This window comes from Melanerpes formicivorus, unplaced genomic scaffold (genome assembly GCF_026170545.1).
Source record: "Melanerpes formicivorus ecotype bairdi unplaced genomic scaffold, bMelFor1.0.p_v2 SCAF_51, whole genome shotgun sequence".
Classification (NCBI taxonomy): Eukaryota; Metazoa; Chordata; class Aves; order Piciformes; family Picidae; genus Melanerpes; species Melanerpes formicivorus.
The window spans coordinates 3365703-3379077 of record NW_027142403.1 but is presented as its reverse complement, the minus strand read 5'-3'; the positions used below and the strand labels follow the sequence as shown (position 1 = coordinate 3379077).

Below are 13375 nucleotides of genomic sequence, written 5' to 3'. Positions count from 1 at the left end.
AGCGGGACCCTCCCTTGTCAGGCTCTTAGGCCGTGAGGCGATACCTGCTGCGGGGACGTGGCGGGCACTGCCGCAGACGGGAAAGCAGCCCGGTGGTGAGGCACCAGTGCTTCTGTTTATTGCGGCAGCAGAGTTCCACGTGAAGTCCTTTAGTTCAGTACACTTTTAAAAGTAAAACATTTTAAAGTTAAGTGAATAGTTCTGTAAACAAGCACCACGGACCATCCCAAGCTGGAAAGAGTTGCGGTTTTTTCCTTTTTTATTTAAGATGGGCAATACAGTTTTACAAAATGTGTCCATTTCTTAATTACTGCTTTGGTTAATGACAATTCAAGTGCGATAATGACTCTGGTAACAACTGGTTATAATGTGTGTACAAAAAACATTCACGACATTTACACTAGATAAGGGATTAGTGACATTAGCACTGACAGCCAAAATCAGGGTGTAAACTGAAACAACTCCTTTGACCTGCCTGGAGGCTGAATTTGGCTCAGTACCTGTGTGAAAAACGTGCTTTTTACACAATACTAACAAACTTCGTGCTTTCACGCGTGCCCTGGAAGTCCTCCTCCTAGCCATACACCGCCTGGGGCTAGCCTCGACTGCACCTCCATTTGCACACCCAGCAACAGCTTGACTCAGCTTCTTCTGAGGCAAGGGTATCAAGGAAAAGGGATGCAGATGAAGTACATCAAGCCACCTGAGGCAAGCCTGTACCTTCAGGAGTGCCGAGTACTACTAACACCTCCGATTGTCATGTTAATGACAGCAATAATGATGCCAGTGAAAGGCATTTCCTGGCAAATACTGGGCTTTTCCATTTTCTCATTTTAATGAGTGCTGACATTTGTCTATCGCATTAGGAGTAAAAAGACCTCACTATGACTAGTTGTTTCATTCCTGCATTATGCAAAGAACCATCTTACTGGTGCTTCAGTGTCCTTGAACAGCCTGTTCTTAATCAGCAGACCACGTACTGAATTTTAAGCATGCAGTTCTATCTGACATGGGAACGTAACGGGATTGATATTCGTGAAGTTGCTTTGTCCAGAGACAGATATAAGTTGGTGCTGAAATATATCTGAGTCAGAAACACAGAACACAGGCTGTCTAAATACAGTAGTGGATTGAAACTCTGCCTCAAAAGCAGTTTGCTCCTCCACCTTTGAGTATGTCACGCACAGTCACAATTTAAGAAGTGTACACAATTTTTGCTCAGATGGCAACATCCAGCCCCTGAATTCCAAACTTGCAGCAAAAACTCACACAAACCACATCTGGGAAAACGTGGAGGCATGGGGGAACAGGCACAGAATAAACAAATGCAAATCCTTGGCCCTCGAGTCCACTTGCCCCTGACACTCACCCACAAGAAATTACCCTACTCACTTATGTCTCCCTCTCTTTGAAACAAGCAGTAAGGCAGGGCTGTAACCCCCCCAGAGTAAGGAAGGGTCCAGCCTAGGCAGGCACAGAACGGTTCCTGAAGCTGGGTGTACTTGTACCATCTACCTCATCCTTCTTTTTATAACAGACCTTTCCACCTTTGCAATTTGTTCCACTGCCAGCAGCTTGACTTGCCCAGCTCCCCTTCTTTGGCAAGCAGGGCTGATCAACCCTCTCACAAAGGCCTAACAAGGTAATGCCTGTACAGTGCTTAAGAACATGCAAAGTGCAATGTAAGTGCCAAATGTTCTTATTTCAGAGATTAAGGAATTAATACTCCAAGAAATATACACACTGAGGTAACTATAGCTTAAACACTACATTCCCTCATGAATAAAAACCCCAAACTCACAGAACTTTTCTCTCTAGAAAAAATGAGCTCTTGAACATGAAGTGGTAATACCTTGTTTGTATTTTGTCAAGCTTACCATAGCCATAGAGTGCCCTTTTAGTAAAAGCAAAGCTGTGAAGTTCTTAGAGAAACCAAGAACTCAGCACTGATGACTTCGTCAAATACCATCTCTGTGATATTTCCAGCACAGATCTGCTTTCACCTATTAGATCTAGAGAAGGTGGCAGCTCGTAACAGGAGCAATGCACAGTCCATTTACAGATCTAGCATTATGATAGCTGAACAGGCAGAAATATCAGCAGAACCACAATCTGCATGAGCTCTCTGAAAAGTTCAGGTTTTGCCCTCAGTGAAGGCAGGCACTGGAATAGGTTGTCCAGGGAGGTGGTGGGGTTGCATCTCTGGAAGTGTTCAAGAAATGTGTGGACATGGCACTTGGGGATATGCTATAATGGCCATGGTGGTCTGAGGTTGATGGTTTGGACTTGACAATTTTAAATGTCTCTTCCAAGCAAAACAATTCTATGATTCTAAGTGCTCCTCATTTGGGAGTCTATGACAGTAAGGCTGTAAGGAGTATTCAAAGCAGGAGCTCCTATCAGAGCACTCCAACTCTAATCTGATTATCCCAGTGGTCAGAAAAGAATCATAGTAATAATTAAACGCTGCACGTATTGTGGCCTTCCAGTATCTTAAGGAGGCCTACAAGAAAGCTGGGGAGGGACTTTTTAGGGTGTCAGGAAATTATAGAACTAGGGGGAATGGAACAAAACTAGAAAGGGGTAGATTCAGACTGGATGTTAGGAAGTTCTTCCCCATGAGGGTGGTGAGACACTGGAACAGGCTGCCCAGGGAGATGCTGGAAGCCCTATCCCTGAAGGTTTTTAAGGCCAGGCTGGATGTGGCTCTGAGCAACCTGATCTAGTTATGAGGTGTCCCTGCCCATGGCAGGGCGGGGTTAGAACTATCTGATCCTTGAGGTCCCTTCCAACCCTAACAATTCTATGATTTCTCCTTTTTCATCCTATATCAGCTTTGGCCAATAATGGATTTAAGATTCAACAGACTATTATCTAGTGGATGAAACCAAACTCTGCATTTTTAGGCACTATGTGAGAGATTTAAGACATGGCACAAAAGAGTCAATAGCACCCCTAAACAGTAAACAAATACTGCTGTAAAACTCCTAAGTACCAGAATTCAGCTGGTTTTCAAGGGCTGAGAAAAAGCCACTGAAAACGTCCCAACAAGACACCCTGGCTCTGCTGAAACACTAACAGCTGTAGCAGGGCCTGCTTAGTGGTTTCATTTTGTTTTCTTACTCCATGGCTCCTGTCAAATATTCCCTTCATCGATGCTCTGCAAGTGGAGTCTTTGGCTGGCATGGGGCCTGACACCCCGCCGTGTGTTCATAGTGCTTCCTGGCAGAGTCCTCACAGGGAACAGAGCTCCTGGCAAAGCATCTTCCCCAAACAAGCTGATTTTCACATCAGCTTCAATGGCTCTTGCTAAACTGGATGCGTAACTGTCCAGAGATTTATGGACTTCAGCTTTCACATGAAGAACAGAATTCTTTGCAGCTTCTAAGACAAAACCAGAAAGAACACACAAAAAAAGTGCAACATATCAGAAAATTAAGTTGATCAGCACGCCTGCACAAGTGCTTGAAGACTAATGTTGAGCCTTTTGTAAAGGTCTGATTCTGCTTTCTGCAAAACAACTACCCTACAGTACCCAGGGCTCCTAAACTATTTGTGGTAGCCTTAGGCTACCTCTCTACCCACCAACACATTGTGCAACACAGGTATTTGTCCTTAAGTCTTCAAGGAAACTGATGAAATAATTTAGAGCCTCAAAAGATTCTGAAAACCCTGAGACATACCAGGGAGAACTGCTAAACCTGTGGCAAACTTTTGCACTAAGATATCCCTCTCTCACTAAACTGTATGAAAAGTAAGATGCTTGCCCTTGCATAACCACTCAGAAAGATAATAGGAAATGTCTGGTAATGTATTTGTCCAAGGACACAGTCAGCTCATGCTGGGATGAGGGCAAAGGGAATTCTGCCAAGATGTTTGAAGAGAAAATTCCACAGGAAGAGTCTCCTCATCATTTCAGAATCATAAAAACTGGCCAGGTTTTATTATCACTTGATTCTTAAGGGCATTCTGTTCATTTTTGTACTGTCCACAATCATTTGTTTAGTCAACTCAGTTGTTACTATCAAGTTTTCTAGTCCACATCAGCTTAAATTAAACTATGTGTGGTGGGTTGAAATTTTCCCCCCTGTATTTGACAGATGATCCAGCAACACTTTGCTGGCACCTAATCATAGTATCATTCAGGGTTGGAAGGGACCTAATCAAGTGAGTTTACCCCAAAAAAGACAAGTGCACCTATTTTCACACATTTCTTCTGTGAAACCATAAAGTGAAAGTTAAATAAAGAAGTAAACCAAATTGAAATTCTCTTCAGACCATTAAAGACTATAAATGGAAGAATTTGAAGTCTGTGAATGACAAAGTTGAGAGGAGGCAGCAAATGAGAAATACTGGGATAAAGGAACAAAAGTGTGGGAGCAGGACAACTTAAAACAGATCACAGCAGCCACCAGATGAGTGGTGTTGAAGACAGAATACTGCTGTAAATCATGAGGTGTACACAGGGAATCACAAGATTTTAACTCTTGTCCTTGTCTGTTGCTGCTTGAGATTGGAAGAAAGACCTGATCTGTTGTACCTGGCATGAATGGTCAGGTCTGTCAAGGTGAACAGTGGTCAGCTATGCTTTAAGGCAATTCTGAAGGTCCTGGGAGGCATTCTAAGCAGGCTATGTAATTGGTTCTGAGCATTTCCATACTTACCCCTAATCCCACCTTTAATTTGCTCTACTTCATCTTCAAATGTCACTGAACTCCTCCTTCGAGGAGGACAGATGCAGTGTGGGGCATGAGTGCCATCTGAGCTATAATCTTCAAGAAGCATTGTATCTGTTCCTGAAACAAAGCAAGAGTTCTCAAGTAAAACAGGGCAGCACTGAGACAGAATATCTGAGTGATGGTAAAAACTTTTCAGTCTGTAGTAGTTCCTCTAAAAGATGTTTGAGCTCAGCTTTTGTGAATCCATTCCAGCTTGAATTAAACACTGCCCAGAAAAACAATGTGGTCAAGAGTTTTCACTGAATTTTCTCATTAGCCATCTAAAACTTCCATCAGCTCTGAAATGCTCAGCTGCACAGCTTATAATGTCAGTGGGACAGCAGACAAAGCAGAAGCCTTACCTTCAGTAAGTAAAGGGTGAAGTTGAGGGCAACTTCTCCCCTTTCCTGATGAATATAAGAGGTTAACAATAGCCACCCTGACAAACAAATGTCATGCTTGTAATCAGACTGGAGATTTTTTCTGTTCCATTTAGTTTGTCTCCAATAATCTGTTTTGACTTTCTTGAAGGAGGAAAAATCCCTTGCTGGTTAGGAATGACTTACGCCTGATGAGTCTTTTTCTTCCAGTTTAGGAGTCTTTCATTTCACCTCCCTGTATTTGCTTGGCACCTTTACAGTATGAAATAGATTTTACAAGCATGAGGAAATTCATCCTGCTATCTCTTCACACAGAGGACAAGACTGCAGCATAGACCTCCTTTGCAATGCTGGTCTCTGCTGGGCAAGGCAGAAGTGTGGCAAGCATTTTCAGGAGATACTAGAACAGTGATGAGCCAGCAGGCCTCAGGAAAGCTGCTGCTGGAAGGTGCAGCATGCACACACTCCATATTGGGCTATTTACTCCTGCAACATGACAAAAAGCCTTCACAGGTTTCATAACTCCCCTAAATAGTGGCTTCACATCCTTCTTCACCCACTTTAATGCTTTTGATTCCCAGATCTGCTCTTTTTGCAGCACCCATTTCACAGAAAGTAAAAGATATTGCCAAGGGTGTACCTCCAGACAACATACTCCTCCACAGTCTAGTCTTTGCTGACAATTCATTGTGATACAGCAAAGAGAAACTTTTTGGGGTGATACTTCTGTGTTATGTCCTAGATCTCCCTCCAGCACACACAAAAGAGAATGAGCTCCTGCCCCAGTACACAGTCCCAAATAAACTACTGATTTTCTGTGGGTTCTGTGGCTCACCTGGGTCTGAGGCTGCCTGCACAAATACTTTCTTCCATGGAGCAGAATTTCAGTGTGTTTTTCCAAATGAGGCTAGCAAAGACACTATCATCTTATTCCTACAGGGTGGAGCTTCTTCCTTAGAATAACTGATATTAAGACATTAGTTCTAGCATTTGGCACTCAGGTCTCTCATTTCAGATTTCATGTGCAGCTAGCATCACTCAGATGTTTTTCACTCCTGCATCCAGTGAAACAGCACTTCACAGTGGATCACCATATATCATTCCCAAGCTATGGACTGTACCCCCTCCATAACAGTTGCACTTCTAACAACTTTCAGTGTGCACCCAGTTTGTTTACTTGTTTAAACTGATCAGCACCATTCCTCAAAAGACGGTTAACACAACATCCTCCTAACTGAGTGAGGTTTACCAGGTTTACACAGGCTGGGGCATGATGAGATTGAGAAGAGCCCTGCAGGAAAGGACTTAGGGGCACTGGTGGATGAGAAGCCGAACATGAGCCAGCAATGTGCACTTGCAGCCCAGAATGGCCTGCATCAAAAGAAGTCTGGCCAGCAGGCCAGGTCAAGAGAGGTGATTCTGCCACTCTCCTCTGCTCTGGTGAGACCTCACCTGGGGTACTGTGTCCAGCTCTGGAGTCCTCAACACAGGAAGGACATGGACCTGCTGAAGCGGATCCAGAAGAAGGCCACAAAGATGATCAGAGGGCTGGAGCACCTCTCCTATGGAGACAGGCTGAGAGGGTTGGGGTTGTTCAGACTGGGGAAGAGAAGGCTCCAAGGAGACCTTACAGCAGGATTTCAGTGTCTGAAGGGAGCCTGCAGGAAGGCTGGGGAGGGACTGTTTAGAAGGGCCTGTGGTTATAGGACAAGGGGCAATGGTTTTAAACTAGAGTAGGGTACATTCAAGTTGGACATTAGAAAGAAGTTCTTCCCAATGAGTGCAGGGAAATACTGGAACAGGTTGACTAGAGAGATGGTGGAAGACACATCGCTGGAGACATTCAAGGTCAACACTGATGGGGCCCAGAGCAACTTGGAACTAGTTGGGGGTGGCCCTGCTGACTGCAAGATGATTGGACAAGTCAACCTTGAAGGGTAGCTTCCAATCCAATGCATTCTGTGGTTCTATTCTCTGTCATACACAGCTGCAGAATAACCTCCAACAGGCATGAAACTACCAGTGTAAAACACCTACCAAAACAAATCCCAGTTCCACAGACTTCCTTTACAGAAGAAACAAGCCTCTAAACACCAAGCAAATGTCAGAATACCACCCTCTGGTGTCTCCAGAACAGAAATACTCTTTAAAATAACTAGAGCAGTAAAGGAGTGGTAGCTGAACTCAGGGCCAGAAAAATCTAGCTGTAGTTCTGGCCAGAAAAGAACTCTTTTTTCCCTTTTCCAAACTATTTTCAGTGGAGGGACCTTAAGTATTGACACAGTCTTAAGTAGCTGAAATTCTCCTCAGCATTTGTGTTTACACTGCAGGATGAACAAGACAAGGTCTCTTAAATAAAACAAGGGAGAAGCACATTCTCCACAGCACTTGGTTGTTCTGTTCCTGAAAGGGAACAGGGGAAGTCCCTGAAGAATTTGATCACAAAGCCATCAAGTCCTGTTCCCAGGACACATTGTCCAGGAAGAGTCATCATTCCTTGGAGCAAACAGTGCTTTGCAAGTAAATATATTGAGAGCAAAGAAAGAAAAATAGCAACTGCAGCAATTTTGTTGTAACAGCTGGAACAGATGCTTCATGTCATCTGTGTGTAAATACAGACTATCCCAGAGAGTTTTGCCAAGTTCAAGTTCTGCCCAAGAAAAGACAGCAAGAGACTTTTACTTACCTGAATCCTGTGAGCAGCTGAATCCTGTGTCTCCTGTGCTGCTGCTGTTTCCTAATGGCCGCCCACCTGCCATGAGGGCAGTGAGATGAGGAGATAGTCCCAAATCTGCAAGAGAGTTTTCTTGTTACACAGTGAAGGTTTAAGAGGGCTGCAATACTGAAAACCTCTTTCAGTAATACACTTTTGTCTTATTTCTTATTCTACATATAAATCTGACTTTGCTGATGCAGAGTGCACAGCACCTGGACTTCCCACCTAAGAAATCCAGTCAGCAGCTTTCAGGTATCCTTGAAGTCTTTCCATATGGCAAGTTTCCTTTCTACCTACACTATCTTCCTCCCACTCTTTTTGCAATTGCATCTGTTTTATCAGCCACACAGGCTGAACACAGAGCACAAGCAGACAGATAGGGATATTTGCCAGACACCTTCTAGACAGAGAATAACATGGTAGGCACCAGCAGCTATGACTAGAAGGAAGCTCAAGTGCCAGGCAGCTCATGAGCAAGGCTGGGGCACCAAGATGCCCAGGTTCTTTCAAATCCCCAAAATAAAAAGGGAAAGGATTCTAGTATTCCAGGTCTTTGGATCCCATTCAAGATTTTGTTGTGGGTTTGTTTGGTTGGGTTATTTTGTTATCCCTCCCTATCAGCCTCCAGCTAATACATCTGATAAACTTGAAGCTGTCAGCTTCTTATCACTGGGAAAGATTAATTTCCTGACTTTTCCCTCCCACCTCAGATCCCAATGTATCCATAGCATCTCCTGAATACAGACTTGCCAAAGGGAGGAGAGCTAAGAGAGTTCCTGCAGCTTGTGATGTGGCTGCAACTGTAGAACTCTTTCATTTAGGTGGGAGTCTCTCCCAGTGATCCCAGGTTGTGGAAAAGATAACGGATGCCTGGCTGCTCTCTCCTTCCTTCTGCAGCTTGGATCTTCCTTCTCAATTAAACAATTTGAGTTCCTGCCTCTGCAAGAAATGTCCCACAGGACTCCATGAAGATGTCCCATTTTTGAATCATGAGAAATCAGAATTTTGTTGCATTGCTACTTAAAAAGAAACCAAACTCCTAGGCAAACAGATGCGCTCAGCCTGCAACTTGGGAAGCCATCAAATAGTTTTGTTCTTTTACAAAGTCTTACTTAGTCTATAGTATTGTTCTTTACAACCACTAAGCTTAAAAACTCAATTTACAGAAGTAATAGTGTAACTTTGGTGAAGCTCAAAGTGTTGCAGCATAAAGCCAGGAATCAAAGAGCAAGTGCTGCAGAACATACTATTGGTAGTGCTCAAACCTGGGCAACTCAAAACAGCAGCAGGCTTATAAAAGGAAGCACCTGAGAAAGTCATGTGGGTTATAAAAATTATTTATCTTTTCTTATGTCTTCTCTGGCAGAGCAAATTTTACTAGAGTATGAGAAAGAGGTTAACTCCCACCAAAAATAATGTTCTCCTTTCAAGTATCTATGGTAACCTGAACAAAAAACCAGATGAAACCTCCAGGAACATTCCACTTGGGTAAGTCAAAGCCGTTGGAACAGTCAGAGCTGTGAAACATGTCCAGCACACATTCAGCCTTGCTCTCACAGGTATGAAAGAAGAGTGTCTTGTGGCCATGTGTCTCACCTGTGATCCTGTTGGAAATGCTGAATAACCTCGACGTCCGATGCCGCTGCACAAAGGACTCGCGGTAGTACCGATCCCCAAAGCACATTCCTAGGAGCTCCTTGCGCACCGTCTTGTTCCACAGTCCATAAATTAGCGGATGGCAAATGGCACTGGAAAAGGACAACCACGTAGCTAATGTCTCCAAGGCAGGGGAAATACTGTTTTTTCCCCAAAGGGCCTCTGATGTAATTACTACCATGTAAGGTCCCCACGTAATCACGAAGGCACCGATGACAACCAAAATTGTTATGAAAGCCTTGCACTGGTTGGCTGAGTAGACAACCCCCTGGAAAGCATTCCTTCGGCTGCCAGAAGAGGATGTGGAGGTGCTGGAGTTCTTCCTCCCGTTCCTCTGGGAATCGTCCTCCACAATGACGACGCTGCCACAGTGGATTTTCCGGGCCTTAATCCTTGCCACACGGAATATGAATCCGTAGCAGATCATCATGACCACAAAAGGCAGCAACGCGCACCAGATCTGCCAGAAGGCAGTGTAGCCAACCTCCTTATGCCAGGCTGCCACACACATCCACTTGAATTGGTCAAACTCCAAAGATGACCAGCCAAAAAGAGGAGGAAGGCAGCCAATAAGGGAATGCAGCCACACATACACAAGAGCTACCACTGCTCTGTTGCCCGTTATCTTCATTGGGTAAACCATCGGGTACAGGACAGCATAGTACCTGGGGGAAAAGAAAAGAAAGAGTCAACAGGAGCTCTGAAGACAGTAAAGAAAGAATGGATTCAAATGACATTGAAATCTAGTTCTCTTTTCTCCAAACCTTGAAGTGGGCTCAGGGACCTGTTTACAAAAATAATTACATGTAAAAATACATATCATTGCAGGCAGGATTGTTAAAGTTGGCTGAAGACTCACATGCAGCTGTTAGATCTGTCCCTACATGTGTGCACGCTTAGGGTATCATCTGGAATTTCACATTATTTGTCTCTCAAGTAGGATGTTGTTATACCATCAGTAGCTCCACAAAACTCTAGATGCACATCTACATACTGCATTACTGATGGTATAATTCTTTCCCTTATCAACATTTCACAGAGGGCTGGAAAAAAGACACTACAACAGAACACAGCATTGACCACTGCAATGCTTCTCAACATTGTGAGCAGCCAACGAGGCCCTTTATGGAGAAGTCAACTCTATGAGCAGCCAACAAGTCACTCTATGGAATGCCTCAGCAATAATTCATTAGAAAAGTCCTTCTTACCGGTCTATAGCTATGAGTCCAAGAGTAAGCATGCTGGCTGAGCTGATCAGCATGTACAGCAGGGCAGAGAAATTGCACCAAACAACTCCAAAGATCCATTCCCGCCTGATGGAGCTGGTGACAACAAAGGGTAGCACCAGTACAGACAGTAGAAAGTTTGAGAGGGTCAGGCTGAACACAAACTTGTTGCTCAGTGTGAGAAGGTAAGACTTCCGATAGAGGGTGACGACAATCACCAGGTTGCCCAAACAGATGAAGATGGCGATGACGATTATAGCGATGGACTCGGTGACTCTGACCACCCCGTCTTCCTGCGCGGTGAGGTTCCTCAGGCCCTTCACGTTGCTGAGGGAGGAATTGCTGCTCATGGTCAGAGCGTACAGAACTGGAGCAGCCAAGACATGCCGAGCAGCTAGAAGCAGAACAACGCTCAGAAACATTCAGGCAAGACTTCTTCAAACTCCCTCCAAATACTTGAGGCCCTTTTGCCTGCTTTAATTAAAATTTACCTGTAGGACGCAGGAAACCATTGTAGATGGGGAAGTGACTGCCTATGGATATACCAAAGAGGTCAGCGACAGAGCCAGGCCTAGAACTGGGAAGAAACTGTCTAAAAGACAAAAAGAGGTGGAAGGGAGAAACAAGGAAGAAAATTAGCACATTTTACCTTGAATTTTTTCTAAGGCTTTTGCTTGTTTATAGGTCATACTTACCAGCTGTGCATCTCACTCAGTCCTTTCACTTAGGCTGTAAAGAGACAAGAAGAATCTCACTCTCAGTCTTTGTTTCTCTCACTGGAAAAAAAAAGTGTGTTTTTTTTTGAAGTTCTGCTTGTTTATCCTCATCATTACCTTGTGTTCTGCCTATGCAGCACTTGCTGGCTGTCTGTGGATGTCTGGCTGTTCATACCATGCTGAGTCTTTCTTGATAGTTGCTAAGTAACATTGGAAGACTCACATTGCACATACTCTCTCAACATCACTCCTCTATGTTCACAATCACCTTAGCTACAGTGGTGAGTCTACTTTACTGTCAATACCAAAAGACTGGGGAACTGGTTCACTGTACAAGAGGTTTGAAAGACAGTTCCTTGCATTAAGCCTCAGTCCACCCTACAGAAATGTTTGAGCACCTTTAACCATTGACTTGTAGTGTTAGCATCTATCCTGCTGGTTTAAGAACCGTTTAACTTCTCAGTATCCATCCCACAATCTCGTTTTGTGAAACCTCAGTATTTCTCTAAATTCCTTTGCAGCCTTTTTTTTCCCTGCTGTCTCCATGAAGCACTCCTATCTACTTCATTCAATCCTTTACCCATCTGCAGACCAACACCCTGAAGGAAAAACACCACCGAAAATGCAAATATGCAAAACAAAATGAGTCTACCAATTAATATAAAGTTGACATTTTCTTTTCTTGGAAATTAGGGACTCAGGAAAAGTTATCTCAGGTAACTGTGGCTGTGCCCATCCACAGATCCCCAACGGCCCCGAGTACTCACAGAAATGCCTTAGTCTGCGCATCTGCCGGGGCCTTGGGCAGCAATGTCGGGATGGAGAGCTGTGTTTTTTCCATTTTCATCTGTGCCTGCCTAAGAGTGTAAAGACATTATTCGGCCTTGCTTTGTAACTTGCCTCCTTTCTAGCGAGGCTGCCGGCCGACTGTTCGCAGAAGTACTTCGCCTCCAGTTTTCCCCAAACGCACCCGCCCCGCCGCCCTGAGCGTTGCCGGTGCCGCTGGGCTGCTCCACGTTTTGGGAAGGTGGTTACCCCACGATGGGCGCGGCTGCTCCCCACAGCAGCGACGGCGCGGGTCCATCTGATGTGCCCCGTCCCCTAATGGCCCCGCTGCACACCGCGGGGAGGAGGCCTCCGGAAGAGCTGTCCCACCCGGGGCTGGGGGAGCATCCCCTCCCCGTCCGGCCAGGCGTGCCAGCACACACGCATAAAGCCAGCCAGATAGAGATGCGCCTGACAGGGAGGGGATCGCCATTTTGCCCCCACGCTCCCTCCGGCAATGAACAAAGAGCAGGGGCAGCGCCTCCCGCTCCCCAGGCATCCCTCACCCCTCCCGGTCCCATCAGCGGCGAGCGGGTCACGCCGCTACTCCCACCTGTCCCTCGCCCCGCCGTGGCCGCCAGCGCACTCACCGCCTGCCGCCGCCGCTGCAGGAGGTTTCGGGTTACAGCACCCCGAACTCCCTACAGCCGCCACCGTCGCCAGCACAGAGGCCCCGAGCCCTGGCCCGACCCTCGCCCGCCATGGCCATGCCCCCTGCCGCCAGCTCGGCCCGCCCCGCCCCGCCCCGCCTGTTTCCCGCGGCGCCCCCTCCTCGGCCTCGCCACCCGCCATTTTCTGTGCGCGCGGGCTCCCGCCACGCGAGTGGGGCTTCAGCACAGCCCTGTCGTGTGCTTCGCCATTCGGTCACTGAAGGGAGTCTCACCGGGACCCGGCTGCAGCGAGACACTGCAGCTAGCCCGTGGACCAGCCCTGAAGCAGAGCCACCTCTCCCCTACAACCGCAGGGCTCCTCACAGCTCTGATGAAAACGAAGGAATCCAGTTGAGGGGAATCCTGCATTCTAAGGATCATGCAGATGAAGTGATTTGCCTCAGCACACAGTGCAAGTCACATCACAGAGGGCAGGTTCTAATTGCTCTTCTAAAATTATATTAACAGTAACAGTTTTGGGGAGGATT

The 13375-nt window shown here is 45.8% G+C and overlaps 1 protein-coding gene across 5 annotated transcripts; it reads right to left on the bottom strand.

The window, feature by feature from the left end:
• Window positions 1-236: 236 nt before the first annotated feature.
• GPR161 (G protein-coupled receptor 161) lies at window positions 237-12946 on the bottom strand. 5 transcript variants are annotated; one of them, XM_068160654.1, is made up of 9 exons: window positions 12828-12946; window positions 12180-12269; window positions 11392-11472; window positions 11188-11288; window positions 10679-11090; window positions 9411-10135; window positions 7785-7889; window positions 4665-4796; window positions 237-3384 (listed from the first exon to the last, which is right to left on the bottom strand). In XM_068160654.1, the coding sequence occupies exons 5-9, from the start codon at window positions 11044-11046 to the stop codon at window positions 3137-3139; spliced, it is 1578 nt and encodes a 525-aa protein (XP_068016755.1). In that variant the 5' UTR covers window positions 11047-11090; window positions 11188-11288; window positions 11392-11472; window positions 12180-12269; window positions 12828-12946; the 3' UTR covers window positions 237-3136. The 5 variants fall into 5 exon arrangements, with proteins under 5 accessions (XP_068016755.1, XP_068016754.1, XP_068016756.1 ...); XM_068160653.1 differs by having other exon boundaries at window positions 11392-11425; XM_068160655.1 differs by having other exon boundaries at window positions 11188-11284; window positions 11392-11425.
• Window positions 12947-13375: the final 429 nt, after the last annotated feature.

Excerpts from the sequence above, each read along its gene's own strand:
- GPR161 (XM_068160654.1), bottom strand. The coding sequence starts at position 11,046 with ATGAGCAGCAATTCCTCCCTCAGCAACGTGAAGGGCCTGAGGAACCTC. Across the intron at positions 10,136-10,678 it reads GGACTCATAGCTATAGACCG|GTACTATGCTGTCCTGTACC; the intron begins GTAAGAAGGACT and ends CTTTTCCCCCAG. Across the intron at positions 7,890-9,410 it reads CATTTCCAACAGGATCACAG|ATTTGGGACTATCTCCTCAT; the intron begins GTGAGACACATG and ends ACTCTCTTGCAG.